General features: G+C 44.7%; 2 protein-coding genes and 1 non-coding gene across 3 annotated transcripts; 1 reads left to right on the forward strand and 2 right to left on the reverse strand.

Annotated features, from left to right (window-relative positions):
• Window positions 1–1,535: 1,535 nt before the first annotated feature.
• On the forward strand, window positions 1,536–20,552 carry LOC4818179 (zinc finger protein 700). The gene is made up of 4 exons (XM_033379899.1): window positions 1,536–1,631; window positions 3,102–5,606; window positions 15,526–15,723; window positions 20,115–20,552. The coding sequence occupies exons 2-4, from the start codon at window positions 3,109–3,111 to the stop codon at window positions 20,431–20,433; spliced, it is 3,015 nt and encodes a 1,004-aa protein (XP_033235790.1). The 5' UTR covers window positions 1,536–1,631; window positions 3,102–3,108; the 3' UTR covers window positions 20,434–20,552.
• LOC6903385 (cytochrome c oxidase copper chaperone 1-like) lies at window positions 7,822–8,535 on the reverse strand. Its single transcript, XM_002132228.3, has 2 exons — window positions 8,021–8,535; window positions 7,822–7,956 (listed from the first exon to the last, which is right to left on the reverse strand). The coding sequence occupies exon 1, from the start codon at window positions 8,380–8,382 to the stop codon at window positions 8,086–8,088; it is 297 nt and encodes a 98-aa protein (XP_002132264.2). The 5' UTR covers window positions 8,383–8,535; the 3' UTR covers window positions 7,822–7,956; window positions 8,021–8,085.
• TRNAG-GCC (transfer RNA glycine (anticodon GCC)) lies at window positions 20,487–20,557 on the reverse strand. The gene has a single exon. It is a non-coding gene; the product is annotated as a tRNA-Gly (tRNA).
• Between the last annotated feature and the right edge of the window lie 165 nt (window positions 20,558–20,722).

Here is a 20,722-nt window from a genome sequence, read left to right on the forward strand (position 1 = left end):
GCCGAACCGAATCCCTCCCCCACCCCATCCCAGCCTCCAATCCTATACGAATGCCAATCCCTATGCCAGAATCAAAGGCAGTGGCAGTGGTCCATGCCACAGAGTCATCGTCAGCCTCTGCGTCAGCGTCATCAACAACAATAAAAGCAATGGTGGCAATAGCAACAACAAATAACATGACAATGTTGGGTATACCCCTTGCAGAACGAAGGGTATGATGATTTTGCATAGATGTTTGTAAGGCAAGAAAGGTAGGGATTGCAGAAACTCAAGGGAAGTCCTGCGCTTGGAAGATATTTGGTGGAAAAGTTGATCCAGATTCTTCTGTTTTATGGAGGAAATTGAATAAGATCACTTTAATATATAGCTGTGATAGGAACAGTCGTTTGAAATACACTTCTTTGTGATGAAAACCATGTTCTTTCTGAAGGTATTACCTACTCTATAGAGCCCTGCATGTATATTTATGATACAAATAAATTTCAAGCCAAACTAAAGTTGAATTTTCTTCAACATTTCTTAGCAAAAATCGATTCACATATCTTGAAGAGAATCTAGGGATCTTCTAGGGTATCCACATCTTCTATCATAACATCCAGTATCTATTTCTTTTGCTTTTGTTTTAATTTTTGAGGGCATCATCGGCGAAACACAACGCAAACAGCAAGAGAGACAGGATCGGGAACAAGTGTTTGGGGAGATACGAGAAATCCTCGTGGTTGTTTGATTCGAAAATTGAGTTTTAGCGAGACAAATAAAAATAAAACTTAGAACAACAAAGCAACAAAGCAACAGCAGCAACAGGAACAACAACCAAAGAGCCAGGGCCAAAAGCATTGCAGCCATTAAAAAGGAGTTATCACCCAATTTAGTACCACAAGCGCGAAATAACGCACACATCTGGCTGGAGGAGTGGTGTGGCAGGGGCCGTCAGTCGGAACAGTCGGCAGGAAGGTACAGAACAGAACCGAACAGAACAGAACAGCAAATAGACATACTGTACAACATGGCATTTAATGTCAAACCCAAGCGGCGTTCCTCCATATGAATGGGGGCGCAGGCCTTCCCCATCCATGGAGTTGGGTGACGATACTACGATGACGAGGCATGCCAATGGGGAGAATGCCCATAGGGCTTACAACAAAAAGAGTGTGTAATATACATAGTTTAAGGAACAAAGGGTATATTTATACGTCTTATTATGTGAAGGATTCTTTGTTCCTTTATTGGGTAGGAGAACTGTAGGTAATCGAAAGATGTGTAGCAGTTGTGTAGTGTATTCTATAATGTTTTGATAGTAATGTTTTGAGAGAAGATTTCCTGATTTCTTCTTGGTAATTTTTGTTTTTTTAATATTTTTAGAACTTAAAGAACAATGTTAAAAAACGAAGTTTTATGCATTTATGCATGATCATCCACTTGCTTCCTATAACATAAATTGAGTGAAAATTATTGTACGATTTCTATAAATATATTCCAATAATACTCAAATGTTGAACTTATTCTCTCTTTTTAGATCATCATTTCTTAGACAAGGCCTTTAATCAGAAAAAAGGAAGGAGGCATAAGTGAGAGCTTCGATATTTCTACTTGCCATTGGAGGATAGATAATGCTGTAAAGCATAGTTGGAGTAAGTATTATGATATAATTTTATTGTTTCTACTCCAATAAAGTTCAATTAGTGAAACCCCTAAAGGTGATCCTTCAGGTATTCCTACTCCTTAGCTTTCTTTCAAACTATCTTTCACTCTTAAAATATCTTGCTCTTCTCCCGTAAGAAAACCCTTTCTCCAGCTCCCAAAATGTTGAACAAATGTGCAATTAGAAGGCAATTACTTGGCTAAGGACTTACAGATATGAGTGTACGAGACATATACGGGGACTTGTATATATCCTACAAGCAGACATGCAAATTATATACGAGAGAGAATGTGTTGTACGAGTAATAAGCAATTATCGTGAATCAGAGACACACGACGATGTGTCCTGTGTTTTTGGATTGAAACCGCCCCCACGATTCGACTAATTAGCGATATAAAAATGGTAACTGCTGGAGGACGGCCGGGAGAGAGGGAGCTCTAAAAAGGGAGAAGACTATAAATAAATGGCTGTTGGTGTTGCATGTGCTGCTGCTGCCACGTTAATTGTTAAACAAATGTACGTTTATCACTCAAAGGAGAGCCCGTAGATGGGAGTGTGGGAAAGGAGGAGCACAGCCAATATTGTCCTTGTTAGACGGATGGAAGGAAGGCGCAGGCCAGGCGCAGGCAGGCAGAAATCCGCGATGTGGATGCCCCATAACCCACATTCCCCCACATGGTGGTGTGTGTGTATCAGCGCGTATCCACGGGAATTGTTATGTTTTTCGTATTTAACCTCAGACATGGGCCTCGTTTGTATAAATTCCACGCGGAAAACAGCAGCAGCAGTTGCCACTGGCAGTGGCAGTGCCAGTGCCCAGGGATTGGTGTTTGCTGCTGCAGCAATTGTACTATGAAATTATGAGAGGCAGCAACGCCCAACAGAGGCAGGGGCAACACCAGCGTCAGCGTCAGCGTCAACGTCGACTTCGACGCATCGTTCATCGCGTGCTCACATATGGCGGAAATGACACTTTTACATTTAGCATGGCGTTAGAGAGGGACGCACAGAGAGAGAGGGCGAGCGAGAGAGATGGCTCTACGCGGACATGTACGCCACACACAGACGCAATAAACTTCATTTCTGACAGGCCGCAACAACACACACGAGGAACAAGGACTACGGATGCGGAAAGCAGGGAGACACGGGATACGGATACAGACACGACCATGTCAACGCTGTGGTGAATGTGTGGAGGAAAGGGTTCGCTCCCGGGGATCGCTCTCTGCCGTGGCGCTGTGGAGTGTCTGCTAATGAATAAACTGGGCTTGAAATATGACCCAAAAGGAGGAAGCCCTCTCAACTGGAGTTCATTTCGTACAACTCTCTATGTAAAGGGGGGGGATTCTGCTACCAGACTGTGACTCCATAAATCACTGGATAAAGAGTCCATCTAAGCATATTTTTTCTCTATTTTTTTGTGAAGCATAAACCTCTAATTGTTCTCTTTAATCCACAGATCAAACATGGACTCTGACGATCTAGATGACACTCATCTGTGCATTAAATGCAATGCCACCATCGTGGGGCTCTCCAAGTACATCGAGCACCGCAAAAGCAATTGCCTGGCCGCACAGAAAACCCAGAGACCCAAAACTCCGGAGACTACGTCTCCTGCCACTCAAGAGGTCTCGCCACCTGCGATCCTCAGTAGCAGACATTTGGATCACACGTACGATAGCTTTCATTTCGCCGAGCCAGAGGCCCCCAGCAGCTATCTGAGAAAGACGACAGCCAGTCATGGGGGAAAGTCCTCCAAGTCCTTGACAGAAGCCTACGATCTGCCCTACGAACTAGGGGCAGATTTGTTCTTCTCTTCCCTGCAGTTGCAGAGTGTTTCGACGGGCGGGAAAACTGTGTCCAGACCAAAAGAAGAGGCCTGGGTTGGGTCGAGTCGAGCGGCCAAGGAAGAGGCCTGGACTGCGGCTAGAGATCCTGTACTAAAGGCAGTCCGAGAACACGATGAGGCTGTCTTTAAGCCTCTGAATTTCGTTCAGGACTCGCCGGAACCCAGCGACGAAGAGGATGAAGACGAAGACGATCCGGATGACTCGTTCGATGCGGAGGAAGACGAAGCCGAAGAGGAGTACGATGCGGTGCAGCACTCGCCACCCGCAGTGCCTGCCACACACACGGGGGGCAAGTGGAAGCCCGAGCATCGGCCCCAGTTGGGCCACACCCACATCGAAAGGATTTCCCCCAGCTGGGATGAGCCGGCGGAAGAGGTCTATGCCCATCCCCCAGAGGAGCACACTCACGGCAAGTGGGTGCCCGGCAGCAAGCACCTGGAGTACCGCGAGAATATCGACCTGACGAAGCTGCAACAGCCGGGCGTCAGTTATTGGTGCAACATCTGCTGCAGGCGGTTGAAGAGTCGCTGCAACTACGAGCAGCATTTGCGATCGGCATACCATTTGAAGAGAGCGGAGGCCGAACGCCAGCTGGAGCAGGCCACCCTCGGGGGGAAGCTCCCGCTAAGCAAGGACTTCATCCCGCCGGAGAGGGAGGAACAGCAGCCAACAGAAGAGGAGCCAATGGCAGAGTCGGAGATCCCTAAAAGGAAACGCCGTGCGCATTTCTTGCGCTGCGATCTGTGCCACCACACGATGGCCCGGCATATGATGGGCAAGCACCTGATCTCGCACTATCACTACAGACGCCTCCAGCAGCAGACGCCGCTGCGAAGGCAGTCCTTCCTCAAGGACATACTCGACCACATGGGCAGCATTGTGCGGCAGTCGCCGTTCCAGTGCCAGCCCTGCAGCTTTTATGCCAACACGGAAGAGGCCTTCCTGCGGCACTGGCGATCCGCAGAGCACTTGAAGCAGGTCCAGGGGCGCAGAGGAGACAGCTTTTGGTGCAGCTACTGCCAGTTCGAGTGCGAGTCCAGCGACCTGATGTGGCAGCACATGCTGCACCCGTGCCACAAGGATGTGGTGCTGGCCCTCAACCGATCAGTGCCCATCTGCATTGCCCAGCGGAGTCGCCTCCAGTGCTCCGCTTGCGGCGAGAGCTTCCTTTACAACATGCAGCTGCGTCGCCACTTTGCCACGGAGCATCCGGGCCTGCCGCCCACCGACACGGCCGCCGACGACTACCAGAGTCGCTTTCGCTGTGGCATATGCGGAGCGCCACAGATGTCCCGCCTGGCGCTGCAGCGGCACGAGAAGTTCAAGCATCGCCTGGAACGGTACTACTGCGGCATCTGCCACCTGGAGTTTGAGACGGCGCTGGAGGCACGTCGTCATCGGAGTCTGTTGCAGCACAAGCTGCGGTCCAACCCGAAGGACAGGGTTGCCCCGCAGTCGGACAAGGTCCTGGAGCGCATGCTACGCGAGGTCCTGGAGGATCAAAGGCCAGATCCCCCGCCAAAAAAGAAGCGACTGGTCGTGGCCTGCAAACAATGCGCCAACTGCCAGAAGGTCTTTGACTCCCCCCAAGCACTGGCCCAGCATCGAGCGGAGGCACATCCCACGGAAAACCACGGCTGTCTGATCTGCGGCGAGAACTTTCACTCCCCCCAGGCCCTGGGGAGGCACAACCGCAGCTGCCAGCCCACAGCCAGCACCTCCTCCGCTGCCACTACAGACAGCAGCAAGTCCTGGAGCTGCGATCAGTGTCCGTTCAGCTGCGAGTACGAATCGGATCTGCTATATCATCGATTCTTTCACACTCGATCGGGGTCCATTGGCCGCAACGAGATGCTCCAGTGTCCGCGCTGTCCAAAACGCTTCAAGATGTACTCCCTCAGGGCGCACCTCAGAACCCATACGAATGAGAAGATCTTCGAGTGTCCCGAGTGCCAGATGAAGTTTGGCAGGCGACACAATCTCAAGAATCACATTGCCACGATGCACAGCAATAAGGAAAAGCCAAAGAAGGAGAAACAGGAAGTAAGGAAACCCTGCGATGAAGAAAGACCTAAATACCCGTTGGCAGTATTCGGAAAAAAGCTGGCAAATAGGTGAGTAGTCGCCCCAATACTCTCCCAATTCGGAAAAACCCCACCCAAAAGTCTGCTAATTAGAATCTCAGAATCGCCTGGGGCTCTCTCTCTCTCCCTCTGTGTTTCCCTGCAACGGAAGTGTTCTTCATTCTCTTATGGAAATGTCGCCCCGAAATAGTTTACGAAACAATAAAAAGTGGCAAAAGGAATGCGCCTGCAAATGAAATCCCTGCATGTGCATGTGTGTTGCATTAATTAAAAATTCCAAGCTGCAGCACACCAAAAAATAAAACAAAATATAACTCATTAAGTTCGGGGCATTCCGCGGAGGGTCTTTCGATCCCCTGCCACCGCTTTCATACTTGCAATGGACGACGGGTGGCACGGGCGCTGCAGCCACAAAGTATGCAATGCACTCGCAAATCAAGAAGCCTCCGGGCTTATGCCACCCAAAAAACTGCAATTCTACCCCGAAAGAAATATCTGTTTATATATTAACAAAGATGCAGTCTGCAAAAAGACAACACTTGGTGTGCCCTTCCTCCTCTCACCCTGGATGCCACCGAAAAAGCATTATTACAATGGTTATTTTTGGGCAAGGCATTCGCATAAATGTTGCTGGTGGTTTTACATTTTAGAAAATACCCAATGGCCAGTGGCTATTTTTTGGTGGGATTCTGTTGTGGGACAAGGAAGGAAGGCTATAGAGGGATAGCACATTTGTTGAGTGTTTACCCAAAAAAGGGATTAGGTTCTGAAATACTGTATACTGATCTTGAGCTAAAGTTCTTTCTTGTGGAATTTCGTTCTAGGTCTAGGATTTTCCGTTTTCCTATAGTTATAAGCTTTTGTAACCAGGAAAGATTCCAAAAAAATACTAACCGAAAAACAAAATAAATAGTAGAATAGTACCAGTATAAATACCAGACAGTGCTATAAAAATACTAGATATATACTACATATTGCTAGATCAAGACATCAGTCTAGTAAATACTAGTAAATTATCAAGAATGCTCAGGTAAAATGCTGAAATTTTAAATAATACTAGAACAACTCACCAAACTTACAGTAGTAAAAATACCAAAAACAAATCATCTGGAAATGTACCATAAAACTACTATACATAGTATAATTATACTGAAAAGATACCAAACAGAGGTACACAAATAACAGAAGTATTCATATGTATATACTGTTAAAAAACTAGATAATACTTATACTGGATACAAAACTTACAGTAGTAAAAATACTAAAAACATACCGGAAAATACTAAGAAACTTAACAGAAACATATGTATTAGTAGCAGAAAATACTGGGGAAAATACCACAAAATACTAGGTGGTAGATAGCGAAAATAAATAACCCTACAATATTTGCCTTTTTCTTCCCTTTTTATTGATGGTGAAAGAACACTTTACTTTTGCAATAATTCTATATTCTTCAAGTACATCCTCTCCGTCCTTCTCTACAGATTTGATCTATCCAATTTTAAATTCCTGTGCCATTCAACCCATCAACCAATCCATAAAAAACGACCTGATTTACACCACTTTGATTTTATTCCCGACTTTGAGCGTCTGCAAGCTAACCGATAGACTTCTCTCCAGACACGTTCTCTCTCTCCTGTCTCTGTTGCAGAGAGAAACCCATTAGCACTGACAGATCTAAATCTCCGTCGTGCATAACTACTCATAACTTGTGGAGTTTTTTCCATCTTCTTGCCAACTAATTCCTTGAGCAAACATTAAGTTGAATTGCAATCGGGACTCTGAGATGTGGAGATGGAAACGGGATGGAAACTAGAGAGTCGCTTGGGTAGAGAATTTTCCACTTTTCAAGTGATTATTTGAAAAATTTATTAAAATGCTCATTTGAAGTTATTGTTGTGCCTCGCTTGATGTAGATACTTTGCTTTTACGACTAACGAGACCAAGTGGCCAACAGTGGAGTGTGGAGTGGAGTGGAGTGAAGTGAAGATGAGCCCCAGACAAACTTTCAGTGTGGCTCAGTTCCAGTCCCAGTCGCAGTCCCAGGACGACTACGACGACGACTACGACGACGAAGAGCAGACCAAGAAGACGACATCGTCGTCAGTCATGTCAACAGTGGATGCGCTACACACGCTTCCGGAATTCCAGACTTGAACTAACTCAACTTTTACGGTTGCTTCTTCTACTTCTTGGAGATGGCTTCTGTTGGGGGCTGTGAGTGCTAGAGATGGCAGATAAATGCGACACGAATCGTAGTATATTTTGGCTCGGAAAGGATAATTTATTTAGAATACTAAGATGTATATTCTTTACACTTCCATGACGACTGGTATTTCGGTGGTTTCTTTCAGCAAAGCATCTCTTTTATATGATAGTGCTAGAGATAAAGGAAAGATGTGATACGACTGGAACTATATTCAAAGATATCACGATATACTTACTGTTCTTTCTTTCAATGTATCTGGATCAATATATGAAGTTATCTGGAGACGGGGCTATGTTTTGCTTAGATATTGAAGCCTGCCTCGCGCATGCACTTCTTGTATGCATCGATCACGCCCAGGCAGTGCTCTTCTCCGTGCTCCACAAAGCACTGGTCACGTGCCTGCTTGGCCTCGGGACAGGCACAGCAAGCCCCGCAATTGCCTTTTTTGTCACCAGACGCCGATACAGTATCTTCGACGGCCTCTTTTGTATCACCAGAAGCAGATACAGTCTCTGGGACGGGCTTTGGTGCAATAGTTGCAAAGGTTTCGGCCGGAGCCGGAGTCTCTTCGACTTGCTGGGAAAATTGGTTGCCCATTGTTGAGGAAATTCAGAAAAGATTTAGACGGATATGTCACCACGAGTGGGAAACAATAGAAGATTTTTACAGATTGAAAATGGAATACAATTTTGGTTTTGTTCTGATCATTAACGTAACACAAATGAAAGTCTTTTACTGTAGACACAAATCACACTTTTTCACTGGAGTTTTCTTTCCACGCCTACTTTTATGGGAACATTTGATGCCATTCCTGTCACGCTGTCATCTCTAAATGGTGTCCTTTGCGAATACTTTTGCCGGCGTTGAGAGCAGAGCTGCTGGTCCTCCTCTTTGGCCTGAAGAAGTTTGAGGCGTCCGCTGACGACGTCGTCGCCATAGCCATCGCCATCGCCATCGCAGCGTCGGGCAATTCACTTTTATTGAAATGGCGTGCAATGTTCTGTTGGCTGCCTCGCTGCCTCGGAGTTGGATTCGGATTCGGTTTCATCTCCTGTTTGTCGCTATCTTGCTCTGGCCACTGCCTTTTCCAATTCGTCTGCATTTTCCACTGTCCCCTGTCCCCTCGCCCCTAACCCTGCCCTTCTTTTCCTCTGTCTGCACTGTTGTTTTTCTTTCAGTTCTCTTCTCAGCTATTTTTTTTGCCCCCTTCTTTTTGGTCTATTTTATTTTGTATTTTAAGTCATTCCTATGGTGCATCATTCGTTTCGTTTCGCCGGCAGTTGATTCTGTTGATGGCACAAAGTGCAGTGCAATTCATTTTAATGGTCGCCGTCGTCCTCCAGTAATCTCTCCCCAAACCCAACCCAACCCATCCACCCATCCACCCCCTTGATTTGCCCCCCTAGTGGTGGCGGGTGGTGGTGGCTCCATCACTTGAGAGTCAATTTCACAAAACTTGATTTTCCATTTCCAATGACGCCGGTTTGGTTCGGTTTGGGTTCGGTTCGGTCTATCGGAGGATTTAGGTCTCGACTCGACTCTACTCGTCTCGTCTCTCGATTGCCTGCCACATTGCATTCATTCATTTTTATGAATCTGCGAAATTGAGTCGGACATTGTTCGATTTGTGGTCGGTTGTGGACTGTGGATTGGACTGGGCGACGTGTTCTGTGCAAATCCTCCAGTCTTATGTCTCAGTGGCAATGCCAGTGCCTCCTCCATCTCTCCATCTCCATCTCTATCTGTATCCCGTATTCCTGCTTCTCCTTGTTGTTGATGGCTATTGGCAAGTGTTTTGTGTTCGTTCCAGGATCTCATGAGCGTATTGCCAGAATGCATAAATGTATATCAAGTGGCGGCGGCAGTCGCAAGGCAAATAAAAAGAAGTCTAGGTTGTGGTAATAAGCATGTGAATATGCTTTGTTTTTTCCTTTTTCCTTTGAGTTCCATTAGCTTCACCAAAATGTTGGGGTTTGTTATACATTGATGGAGATAGTTTTTGGGAGAGGGAAGCAAAGGAAAGTGGACTTAGAGTAAAAGGAATCGATTGGAAAACATATTTATATCTAGTGGGAGCTGGCAAAGACATTTTTACTTAGATATTGTATCCTTTTATTTGTCTCATCAAGGGTATATGACAGCTCCGGTTGAAGTGTGAATATATAAAGTGATGCCGTTCAAAATTATTTAAGAAAACTAGATAATAGAGAACTTTGCAGCCCCGAAAAGTGTCTAAAAATAGTCTCTAAAAGAATAGGTACATATCTATGGAAGAACACGTGCCTCGACGCTATGATAGTCGGTTTCATATGGAAGATTTGTATACTATTTTATGCTTAAGTATCTACTGATAGTGAATCATATCAATATCAGATTTTTTTCAATTTTTACACACCTTTCAGGACTCACTTTACTTCTATATTCTTGGTAAAAGAATGTTTTAATTATATACTTTTCAACACACACATTTATGGCCTTCCTTTAACCACAGAAAGCCCCTCATCATCATAGTACATATCACACCATTTTGAATGTCCGTAATTATCATCTTCATTACGGCAGACACCTCCCACCTCCAAAAGATATCTACCATTCAGGATGTCGCATTCAAAAAGCCATTGCCCGTTCCATCCATCGTTGCGTACGAGTATAGGGCTAATCCGAATAGACGAGAGAGAAGATGTTGGAACATTAAAAACTTCAAATTAAGACCCGCCCAGGCATTAATAACAATGCTGGAAACCCAAGCAACTCCTTACGCACACGTAGGACAGAGAGGGTTAAGCAGGGGAGAGTGGGTTAACCATGAGACAGAGGGTTAAACGTACGAGAGAGAGTGGGTTAAGAAAGGGGGTATGGGGATGGACAAGTGCACGGGGTGACATTTAACGGTAATTTCCTGCAACGATTTTTGTTTAGCTCAAGTTCCTGGTGCTGCCACATTGCTGCCACGTTGCTGCTGCTGCTGCTGCGGCAGATAAGCCTGAAGGAGAAGGTGTCCCCCAGCATCCCTGGCACTTCCCTAATTACACATGGTATATAAATGTGTTGTCACGCCCACACACACCACCTCCCCATACCCTCCCCTCCACTCCTCTATATGAAACGAGGGGTGGGGTATGGATGCAACAACTAATTTCACATGCAGCACAAGGCGAGGCATCAAAATCCTGCTAATGTGGCGCTAGCAAAGAACAACTCTAAAAGTGAAGAAAGGACAGAACCGGCGGTAGAGAGCAGGTAGGATGGGGAAAATAAGGACAACTTTTTGCAACGAACCGTCGGATACCCTTGAAGATCGAAAGGCAGATGATAGTACTTATGAAACTATTGACTTTTAGGTGTAAAAACGTTGTTGTCGAGGCACAAGTGCAAAAGAATTGTCTTATCAGCGATTCTTCAGATTATTTCTATATGATATAGTGAACCGATAGTTACATTTATCCATCTCTGAGTCTCTGCAGCCATTTTGCAGTCGAAAGTCCATTCCCGGCTCCACCCTCAGGAAAGAGTAGCCCAAGACTTACGTACCAATTACAAGAGAACGTAGCTGTGGAGCTACGAATCTGAAGCTGTGGATCCTTGTGTTTTGAGCAGTTAAGGAGCTGGGCGGTGTGCACCACACACATCCTTGTGACTGACACCGGAAGCTGTCTGTCTGCCTTGGCTGTTGACTAACGCCCCGCGGCATACACAGAAGTTTTGCGCCCAAAAGACAAGACACAACGCGAGGCGACACGAGACACGGGAAAGACGCTGTCATAAATATTTATGCGAGTTTTGGGAACAACAACAGCGAAGAACGAGAACTGCTCCGAAACTACACATGCGATTGTCTAAGACACATCCACAGACAGGCAGGAGTCCTTCTCTTGGGCACCCACCACTACGCCCACCGTGCATCCTGCTGCTGCATCCTTATGCAGCTGACAATGAGCAGCAGGATACATTTTGCACCTGCCACACCGCACCCGCGACATGTTTGCTCAGCATCTTTGTGAGGGAGACGGAGACCCTCCAGCAACGCAGAGCGGAGCAGGGCGGCATCCCTCTAATGGATGGTGTGCAAAAGTTGACACAACACCCGGACCCGGACACGGACCCGGACACGGGACAGAGCCAACAGCTTCGTCCGGGCTTGCAGCTGCTGCTGCTGCTGCTGCATCTCCCCTGTCTTGTGGGGGCGGGTTGTTTGATGACAGCTAAACCTTGGGTCCCACTCCCCACTGGCGCTGAAAAGGGCAAAGTTTTCATCGCAAGGCGTTTCCAAACGTTCCGTTTTCGTCAACTAATCGGCTACGAAGCTCCCATGATGCCATCCTGCCATCCTGCCACCCCATCAGCCTCCTCCTTTGAAGGCGGCACTCAATGTAAATTCTGTGCGCGTTTTGGATTTAAAATGCTTTTGGAAATGAAGCCCCTTGCTATGTGACTGTCTTAGCTGTAGAGGTTTCAAGTGGTTAATATCCTGATTTCTGACAATTTCTGGGATTAAATTTGTTTGTGTTTTGGTGTAGAAAGAGCTTAGAGAGTAGAGTTCCTGAATGCAAAAGAGTTGCAGGAGAAAATATATTTAAAATAGGTGCAAAAGAACATTATTATTCTGGGACAGACTTAAAGCCAGAGATCTATCATTACATCGTAAGATTAGCTGTCTTTTTTCTTTATCAAATTAGCTTTGATTTGTGAAAAGATTCTGCTGAATCGGTGATGGCATTACATCGTGATTCTTTAGTCTATTTTTCTGAGAAATAGTTGTTGCTTTCTGCTTTCCTACATTCTCTAAGAGAAATATCTTTTCAAAGGTTTCTCCTTTTTTGCCTAAGACCACCACCACCGTTCTTTCGGTTGCTTGATTCACTCTGAAATCTTTCTAAGAAAGTTTTGCCTATCTTGTAGTTCTCTTCTGGTTTCCTCTTAGTTTTCGCCCCGTTTATTCTAGCTGATGCTGTTGCCACGTATTTGAGTTATAATTGGTTTGTTTAGCGCCTCTGCCACCTGCCTCAAATTAGCTACAGCTCCAGCTTCTCCTGCAGCTCCTCCCCTCATTGCAATCCATTCAATTTACAGGTAATGTTGCCTGTTCTGGACCCATGAACATATCTCTCTGTCTCTTTTTACTCCAGAGCAGAGCAGAGCAGAGAGCAGAGAGAAAGACAAACGTATTAGCGAGACGGACGGTTATGGGCCAGAGAAAACTGGAGAACTTACGGAAAGATGGGAGTCTGGAAAATGCATTTGAGGAAATAAAAGTTAATGTTTGGACGAGAAAATACAACTGGGGAAAAGCGCTGCGAAAAGAGAGAGATAATTCTGTTGTTGTTCCGCTGTCGCTGTCGCTGTCTCTGTTGTTGTTGTTGCATCTAATTCGCTCTGCTTTCTTTCAGCATTATGTTACGGGGGGGTTCCCGCTACCATTATCCTTTGGATCCTTCGCAGAACAGAAGCAGCAACGGCAGCAGCAACAACAAGAGCAATTTACGGCAAACTCCTGCAGGTGAAATGGCATCCTTTTGTCAAGTCTTGCAATATCTTGGGAGCTGGAGAAAGGAAGGGCTTTTCCTTCTTGTCATCCTGTTGTGTCGCTGTCTCGCTGTCGCCTTGTCCCGTTGTCGTTCCTATTCAAACTCCATACAAAGTGACATTTCACATATCAACGACGACGCCCATTGCTTCCACGCTTTCGCCCTCGCCTCGCCTCGCCTCGCCCTCCTCGCCTTCGCCTTAGCCTTCGCGATGGCATCATTAGAAATGCATGACAATGTTGTCGTACCTCCAGAACACCCCCCATCCTCCGACTGGCCACGCCCCATAGCCCTTAACTTCACGCCCACCCACCTCACCCCCCTCCAATCCGTTGTCTGGGTGGCTGGTGGCTGGTGGCCGGGGTGCTTGGCCGTAACAGGAATTTAGATTAAAGATTGAAACTTTGTTAATGTCGCGCATTATTAAGAAGAATCTTTTTCTTCCCTGAATCCCAAATGAGGCTAAGGAAATTAGTGTGCTCTGATGGGAAGAGCTGTCTGAAATTTCTGCTTTAGATGGGCGACCATAAAGAGAAGATATTGGGAACATTTTCGCTTCAGGAAGTTGATAAGAAAATTGAACTAACTTGATGTCTCAGTAGTCCTGACAAAACCAAAGCAAATATGCTAAACCCAAGAAAAGTGAGGAAGAAGATACTCAAAGAGCTCTAAAAACTCTAATGAAAATATACTGAAATGATCCGAAGATAACGAGACAAAAATATGTTCAAATACTCCAAGAAACTCTAAGAGAAAACTTTGATGGAATGTTGGGAATATTTACGACAGTTATTTGGCACTTTAAACGCGACAAAAAATCCTGTGGAAGGTCATGCAATTATTTGTTAAATCCATTAATTTATGTAAAATTTTTGCAGAATTTTAAAAAAAAGATTTTGAAGGTACATTTTAAAATCCAAGTATGGGAAAGTAACCTACTCATTCAGGCCTACAACCTTATTTTTGTCTAACGAAACAAAAGTTTTAATTTTTCGCACAGTTTAATTAAGGAATTCATATCATATCATATCTAAAACTCAAAATCTTCCGATAAATACAATCAAACAAAAGATTTCAGGTTATAGATTATAAATTACAGATTGAAGAACACATATCACGGCAAAGGGAATAAGTTTGAAGGTTACGAGATCTAAGAAGAGAATGGGAATCGTTGAAATGTTGTGATTTAATGAGATTTATCATCCATTTCATCATATATAATCTTTGCTAAAATTCAATTACATGGTTTTCAGCTCTTTTTATTAAGTCTTGTCAAATAAATTGATTAGGAAGAAAGAGTATATATTATATCTGTGCAGTAGGTCTTCTTGTTGAAACTACTCAGAAATCTCTACAATAATGAAGCCTTTTACCCAATTACTTGTACACAATCCATTTCAATTGTCTAATCTTCCAACTTTGGTTAATTTAAAGCTATTGTAGTTTAAGAATAAAGCAGAAAGAACTACCCCTCAAGCCCAAAACAAATGAGAGAAAATCAATGTTAAATCAATCCCATCACCTACTATACACAGACACGTAGATGCATACAGTTCTATTGACAAACTAATGCCTGTCTTGCCTCATTTAAAGTCGAACGTTGGCCCATTACCCCCACCCACAAAAAAAACAAGCCCAAAAAAACTCCTCCATCAGCAACGCCAACGCCAATGCCAGTGCCAACGACTCCAAGCGGGTTCTGTTCTCAGCTGTTTCGATTAATTAGCATCCGTAATTGATGTGCAGAAAAGTTTTTAGCCTACGAGAGAGTTTGCATTTGCATTTTGCGGGTCCTTTTGACTGGAACTAGATGGACACAAACGTGAACATGGCCCCAAAGCCTGGGACTGGGACTGGGACTGGAGCTCAGGTCTGCTCCATGGTCCGTGGTCCATGGTCCATGCCCGTTTCTGGTCAATGCCTGTTCCGTGCCCTGTTCTGGTCTGCTGTCCAAGGTTTTTGTTGGATTTGAACGTGCCTCGTGTCGGAGTGAAACGTGACTTTGGTGCGAATTACTTTTGCTTTGATTTAATGTAATTAAAAAATTTCCCAATTCCAAAAGGAGAAAAACGAAAAAAAAACCTACAAGGACAGCAGAGATCTGCACAAAACGTAGGCCGTACCGAGATCTCTGCCGCACAAAAAGTGATGCAAATATGTGACAGACGTTCAAGAGACTTTAATTTTTGTTTCCATTTTGTATTATTTTCTTTAGGAGTTCCCAAAAGCATCACGAGCAGAGCCATACCCCGAGTGTGGAGCGTAGCTTTCGCTGTCATGTCGCGGACTGTACATATTCGGGTGCCACCCAGGTGAGCCTCCGCATCCATTTGGCCTCTCATTCCCAGGGAAAACACAAGTGCGACAGGGACCAATGCAAGTATGTGGGAAAGAGCGAAGTGCATTTGAAAAGGTGAGTGAAATTTCCATCAAAATATAGTTTAAATATAGATTAAACTTTTGGTTAAATTGCGAGGAAAAGCTCTTACAAATTTCTGGAAATAATGACTTACACTCAGAGAAAACAACTTTGAACTATTCAGCAAGAAAGCAGATTGTAAAAGGAAGGTGTTTTTCTTTCAATTAAATTTTTGTATTAATATGCAAATATTTTATTTAAATATATTTCAAATCTTTTTATTGTATTAAAAAGTCGTCAAAGCCTGCAGGGGCTTGCCCATTAGTTACAAAAATATATTTTATATTTAAATTAAATATATTATCTAAAAGTTAATGTTATATCTCACTACTTTTGTATTTAAAACCAGAATATTTAATTTAAAATATTTCTCTGAGTGTAGTGGAAGGTTTTTTCGAGGCACAAGCGCCTGAATCTTTTGTTGATACGACACCATTTCCGATCGTTCAGTAATCCATTCGCTATCTTCTAAGTAAAGCTCGAATTTTAGAACCAATTCTGGATATGATTAAAATTTAAAAAGGATACAAATTACCATAAAGCTTTAAAGTTATGCCCTTTCAGTAACTCCCAAAATAGGGTCCCACATGAGGAATTACTAGGTTTTTTAAAAATTGTATTTTATGTATTTTTGAATGATTCATCTTTATTTCTAACATGCTCAGTTTCCCTTAATCCCATAAAAAGATGACCTCGAAAATAGTCTGAAACCCCTTCTCCAATAACCCTTGGAAATAAGTATTGTGGCACTCTCGATATTCCCCCGCAAAATGCATTTCCATTCAATTACTTGGCAATTCATTATCCTCTCCCACACACACACACAAACACACACACACATATTACCACTGACTTGCGTTTTTTTTTTGGCTATGGGGCGAGGTCCAGGCAGCACCGGGAGAGCTCCTCCGACAATGTGGCTGCCCTATTACTAATCTACAAAATGCTAATCAGGACTTACAAAGAAAGAAAACCCAAACCAAACCCACAAGGCAGCAAAAAGACAATTGCAGCTAACAAAATAAACGAGCGACATTTTCTACACGAATTTGAATTTCTTAAATAAAAAACCAAAACGAAGAAGAAGAAAAGGAGCAAAAAAAGAGGCAACAAGAGCAAAAATGTCATCCATAATTGCAGACTTTGAACGGCAATTGCATAAATTGATGAAAACAACAAGCGGCAGGCAGGCAGGCAGCACCAGGCAACAGGCAGCAGCCAGTCCCAGCACCAGTCGCAGTCCCAGATCCAGTCACAGTCGCAACCGAAGAGCCCGGGTCCAGTCCAGCGACAGAGAAGAGCTTGCCCCAATGGACGTTGCATGTAGTAGGGAGTGGGAGCAGTCGTCTCCAACAAAATCGTGACTTATCGATCGCCTTTGATATGCGCATTGAATTCTTGTAATATTTCCAATGCTGCTCTCCGAATCCCGACGATCAGTTCAGGGCCAAATTGCCGGCAATATGGGTAGTGCCACTGTGTGTTGGCTGCAGCAGCCACTGTGCTGCAGCTGTCCGCCCCAAGAAAACAACAAAAACAACAACAACGAGGGGGAACGTTGTGAGTTGCTGCGGACACCGCAACTCTACGGTTATACCCGATACTAAGTCAGTATGGCTCTCCTCCGGCAGACGCCGCTAATATTAAACGACACGACAAAGAGAGCGTGCGAGAGAGACAGAAAATCAGTCTGAGCGTGACGTCGGGCGCTGCGTAGCCACTGCAAATTGATTTGTTCCTTTTGGCTATAAAAATGATCTGATCTGATCCAGATTCAGCAATCTAATAGATATGGTCATTATCTATGATTCTGCGTTTTTAGTTTTCTCAAATCTGCAATATTGTGGATGCAACAGATTTTCGTCCTTTGTGGGGGCGGATGGGGGTGGGGCGAAATTCTGAGATATACGTTTTATAGTGACATCTTAAAGGAGTGTGTGCACCAAATTTGGTTACTCTAGCCTTAATAGTCTCTGAGATTTGTGGTTGCCTCAGATTTTCGTCCTTTGCGGGGGCGGAAGGGGGTGTGGCGAAATTTGAACAGGAAACGGTCAAGGTCCGATATCACAGGAGTGTGGATACCAAATTTGGTTGCTCTGGCTTTTATAGGTTCTGAGATCCTTGAACTCACATTTTACAATTGGCAAAACCGACCATGAAACCTGTGTGTTAGAGTGAGACAGAGCGAGAAAGAGTGAAATTGTTTTCGTGATTCTGGCTGTAATAATTATACGATCTGGTTCAGATTTTGCACTCTAGAAGATATAGTCATCTTCTACGATTCTGCGTTTTTAGTTTTCTCGTATCGTCGAAATTGTGGATGCCACAGATTTTCGCCCTTTGTGGGGGCGGAAGTGGGCGGGGCAAAGTTTTGAAATATTTTTGGAGCAGTGACATATCACAGAAGTCTGGATCCAAAACATCGTTGCTCTAGCTCTTATAGTCTTTGAGCATTAGGCGCTGAAGGGGACGGACAGACGGACAGACGGACAGACGGACGGACGGACAGACGGACAGACAGACATGGCTCAATCGACTCGGCTATTGATGCTGATCAAGAATATATATACTTTATGGGGTCGGAAACGATTCCTTCTGGACGTTACACACATCCACTTTTACCACAAATCTAATATACCCCAATACTCATTTTGAGTATCGGGTATAAAAAGGAAAAAGAAAGAAAAGAAAAGAGTTGGATACACAGTTGTAAGTGGCATTGGGGGACTCTACTCTGGACGTGGAGGATCGTCGTCGTCGTCGTCGTCGTCTTCCTCGTCGCTTCGATCGCCTCGATCGCTTTGATGGGTACGACATTTGGCTTCTTTTGTACTCTGCCGTGCAGACAGCAAATTTGAATGTTGGGTGGATAATGGTTAATACCCTTGATCACCTTAACCTTTGGCTTTGGCTTCGGCTTTGGCTTGACGATTGAATGGGGGCGATTAAACATCAAAATTTCATAGTCGAACGAAAGAAAGGAATGTCATAGAAAGATATTTGCCTCCTGATTGATCTCTTTTTAAAGATTTCCCTGAATTTTGATTACTCTCCCGAATTTATCTGCCGCAAAAGTTAATGAATTCATTCAAAGAACACCACGAAATGTGGTGCCTCATTAAAAATACGCAAAACTTTTGACCTCAACCCAAAAAACCGGGCTTGCATAAATCTTCTCCAGATCCAGAAAGTCAGACAGACAGACAGTGAGAGAGAGAGAGAGGGAGAGAGAACTGTGGCTCTGTGATGCGCTTAACTCCCTTTGGAGATCTTCAATTAGCTATCAAAAGGTTGGCCCTGCTGCTGATCCAGGAATTTCAAAGCGCAGCCAAAAAGGCATCTCTCGGCCTCGTTTCGAGGGGTTTCTTTCAGGCGGCGGCATTCAACACAGAGAGCGAGGTACAGGGAAAACCTCCTACAACTTCTGGGGCTGGCTGCTGCTGCTGCAGCTCCTCCTGGAAGCTCCATTACTTGCCGCTAATTAAGCCTACCGCGAGTCGCGTTCGTCCGTTCGTCTCTCTCCCTACGCTCTGTTTCTGTTCAAGTTTTTCTGTTTATTCGAAGCTTGAGATTTCACACAGATTCCAATACCAAAAACAACAACAACAAAAACATTGGCAATTAATTGTGAGTCCTCGGTTTGGACAGTAGCTGATAAGTCGAGTGGACACAACACACACACACACACACAGCGCAGAGGAGGAGCAAATGGAGTCTACAGTCCTACAGTTGGTTGGAGGAGCACTGGGGTATAATTGAAGGCGCGTAACTGAAATCGTGTGAGTGAGACTGTGCCTCCTGGGACTCCAAGATGGGGCATATTGGTTAAAGCATGTGGAAGGGCACCCAAATTAACGTTTTTGTCGAGCCACATTGTACAGAGAGCCTTCTACCACTTCAAGGATTCATCTTGGGAGCTCTATTACTCTATACAAATCGGGTACCATTGAAATCTATAGCCGTTACTCATCTTTGCTCCGCAGTTGCAACGTTTTTGTCGAGGCACACACGTGCGAAGAGAGCAAAGAGCAATAGCTCGAGAGCTACCGTAGCTCATCAGCACAGTCGTGTACGACCCATTCCCCCATTTCCCAATATTTGTTTCCCGCTCTTTGCCCGAAAAAACTGATCGCCATCTAAGCCAAGTCCGGATTGGCGGCTGCTGCTTGTGCTGCTGCTGCTTCAGCGGCTCCTGCTGGCCGAAAGGCAATTGCCAATTGCCAACTTACTCGTATTTTGATTTCGAGCGTGCGATTCGAATGCGAAATTAGCAATTAGTTCTGACTGCGGTGGCGGGACAAGCCGCCACTGGAATTTACCGCCTAATCAAGCGTTGAGATTTTAAATATGGCTCTGCTCTTCTTACGTTCTCTTCCTCTTTTTAGGCACCTCAAGTCGGTCCATGGCAAGGAGCAGGACAAGTGGTTCCCCTGCGATCAGTGCGAGTTCAGGGCCCGCAGCAAGGACAAACTCCGACGGCACTCCATCAGTCACTCGGATGAGAGGCGCCACAAGTGTCCCCACTGCATTTTCCGATGCAAAAATATCGACAATCTACGCAAACACGTGATGAAAACGACCATGCATCCTGGCAAATTCATGTACGAGTGCAAAAAGTGCTCGGAACAGAAATCGAAGGAGATTTACAAGACCAACAACTACCAGGAATATAAGAGACATTTGACAACGCACCAAAAGAACTAAGGTGTGGCTTTCTGAACATAGAAATGTAAAAAATAAATTAAAAAATGTAGCAATGCATCGGCCGGGAATCGAACCCGGGCCGCCCGCGTGGCAGGCGAGCATTCTACCACTGAACCACCGATGCTTCATATTTTATTGCGTCAGAATGCACCTTCATAAAGTTAAGGTTTCATTATTCGAAATGACAAAAATTACCCTATCGAAACTATATAAATCTTGGACTATCTGATGGGTTCTTATATGTGATAAGATTATCATAGACGTGAAATTATATATGATCTCTGATTGG

The sequence above is a fragment of the Drosophila pseudoobscura genome, chromosome 4, assembly GCF_009870125.1.
Source record: "Drosophila pseudoobscura strain MV-25-SWS-2005 chromosome 4, UCI_Dpse_MV25, whole genome shotgun sequence".
NCBI classification, from domain to species: Eukaryota; Metazoa; Arthropoda; class Insecta; order Diptera; family Drosophilidae; genus Drosophila; species Drosophila pseudoobscura.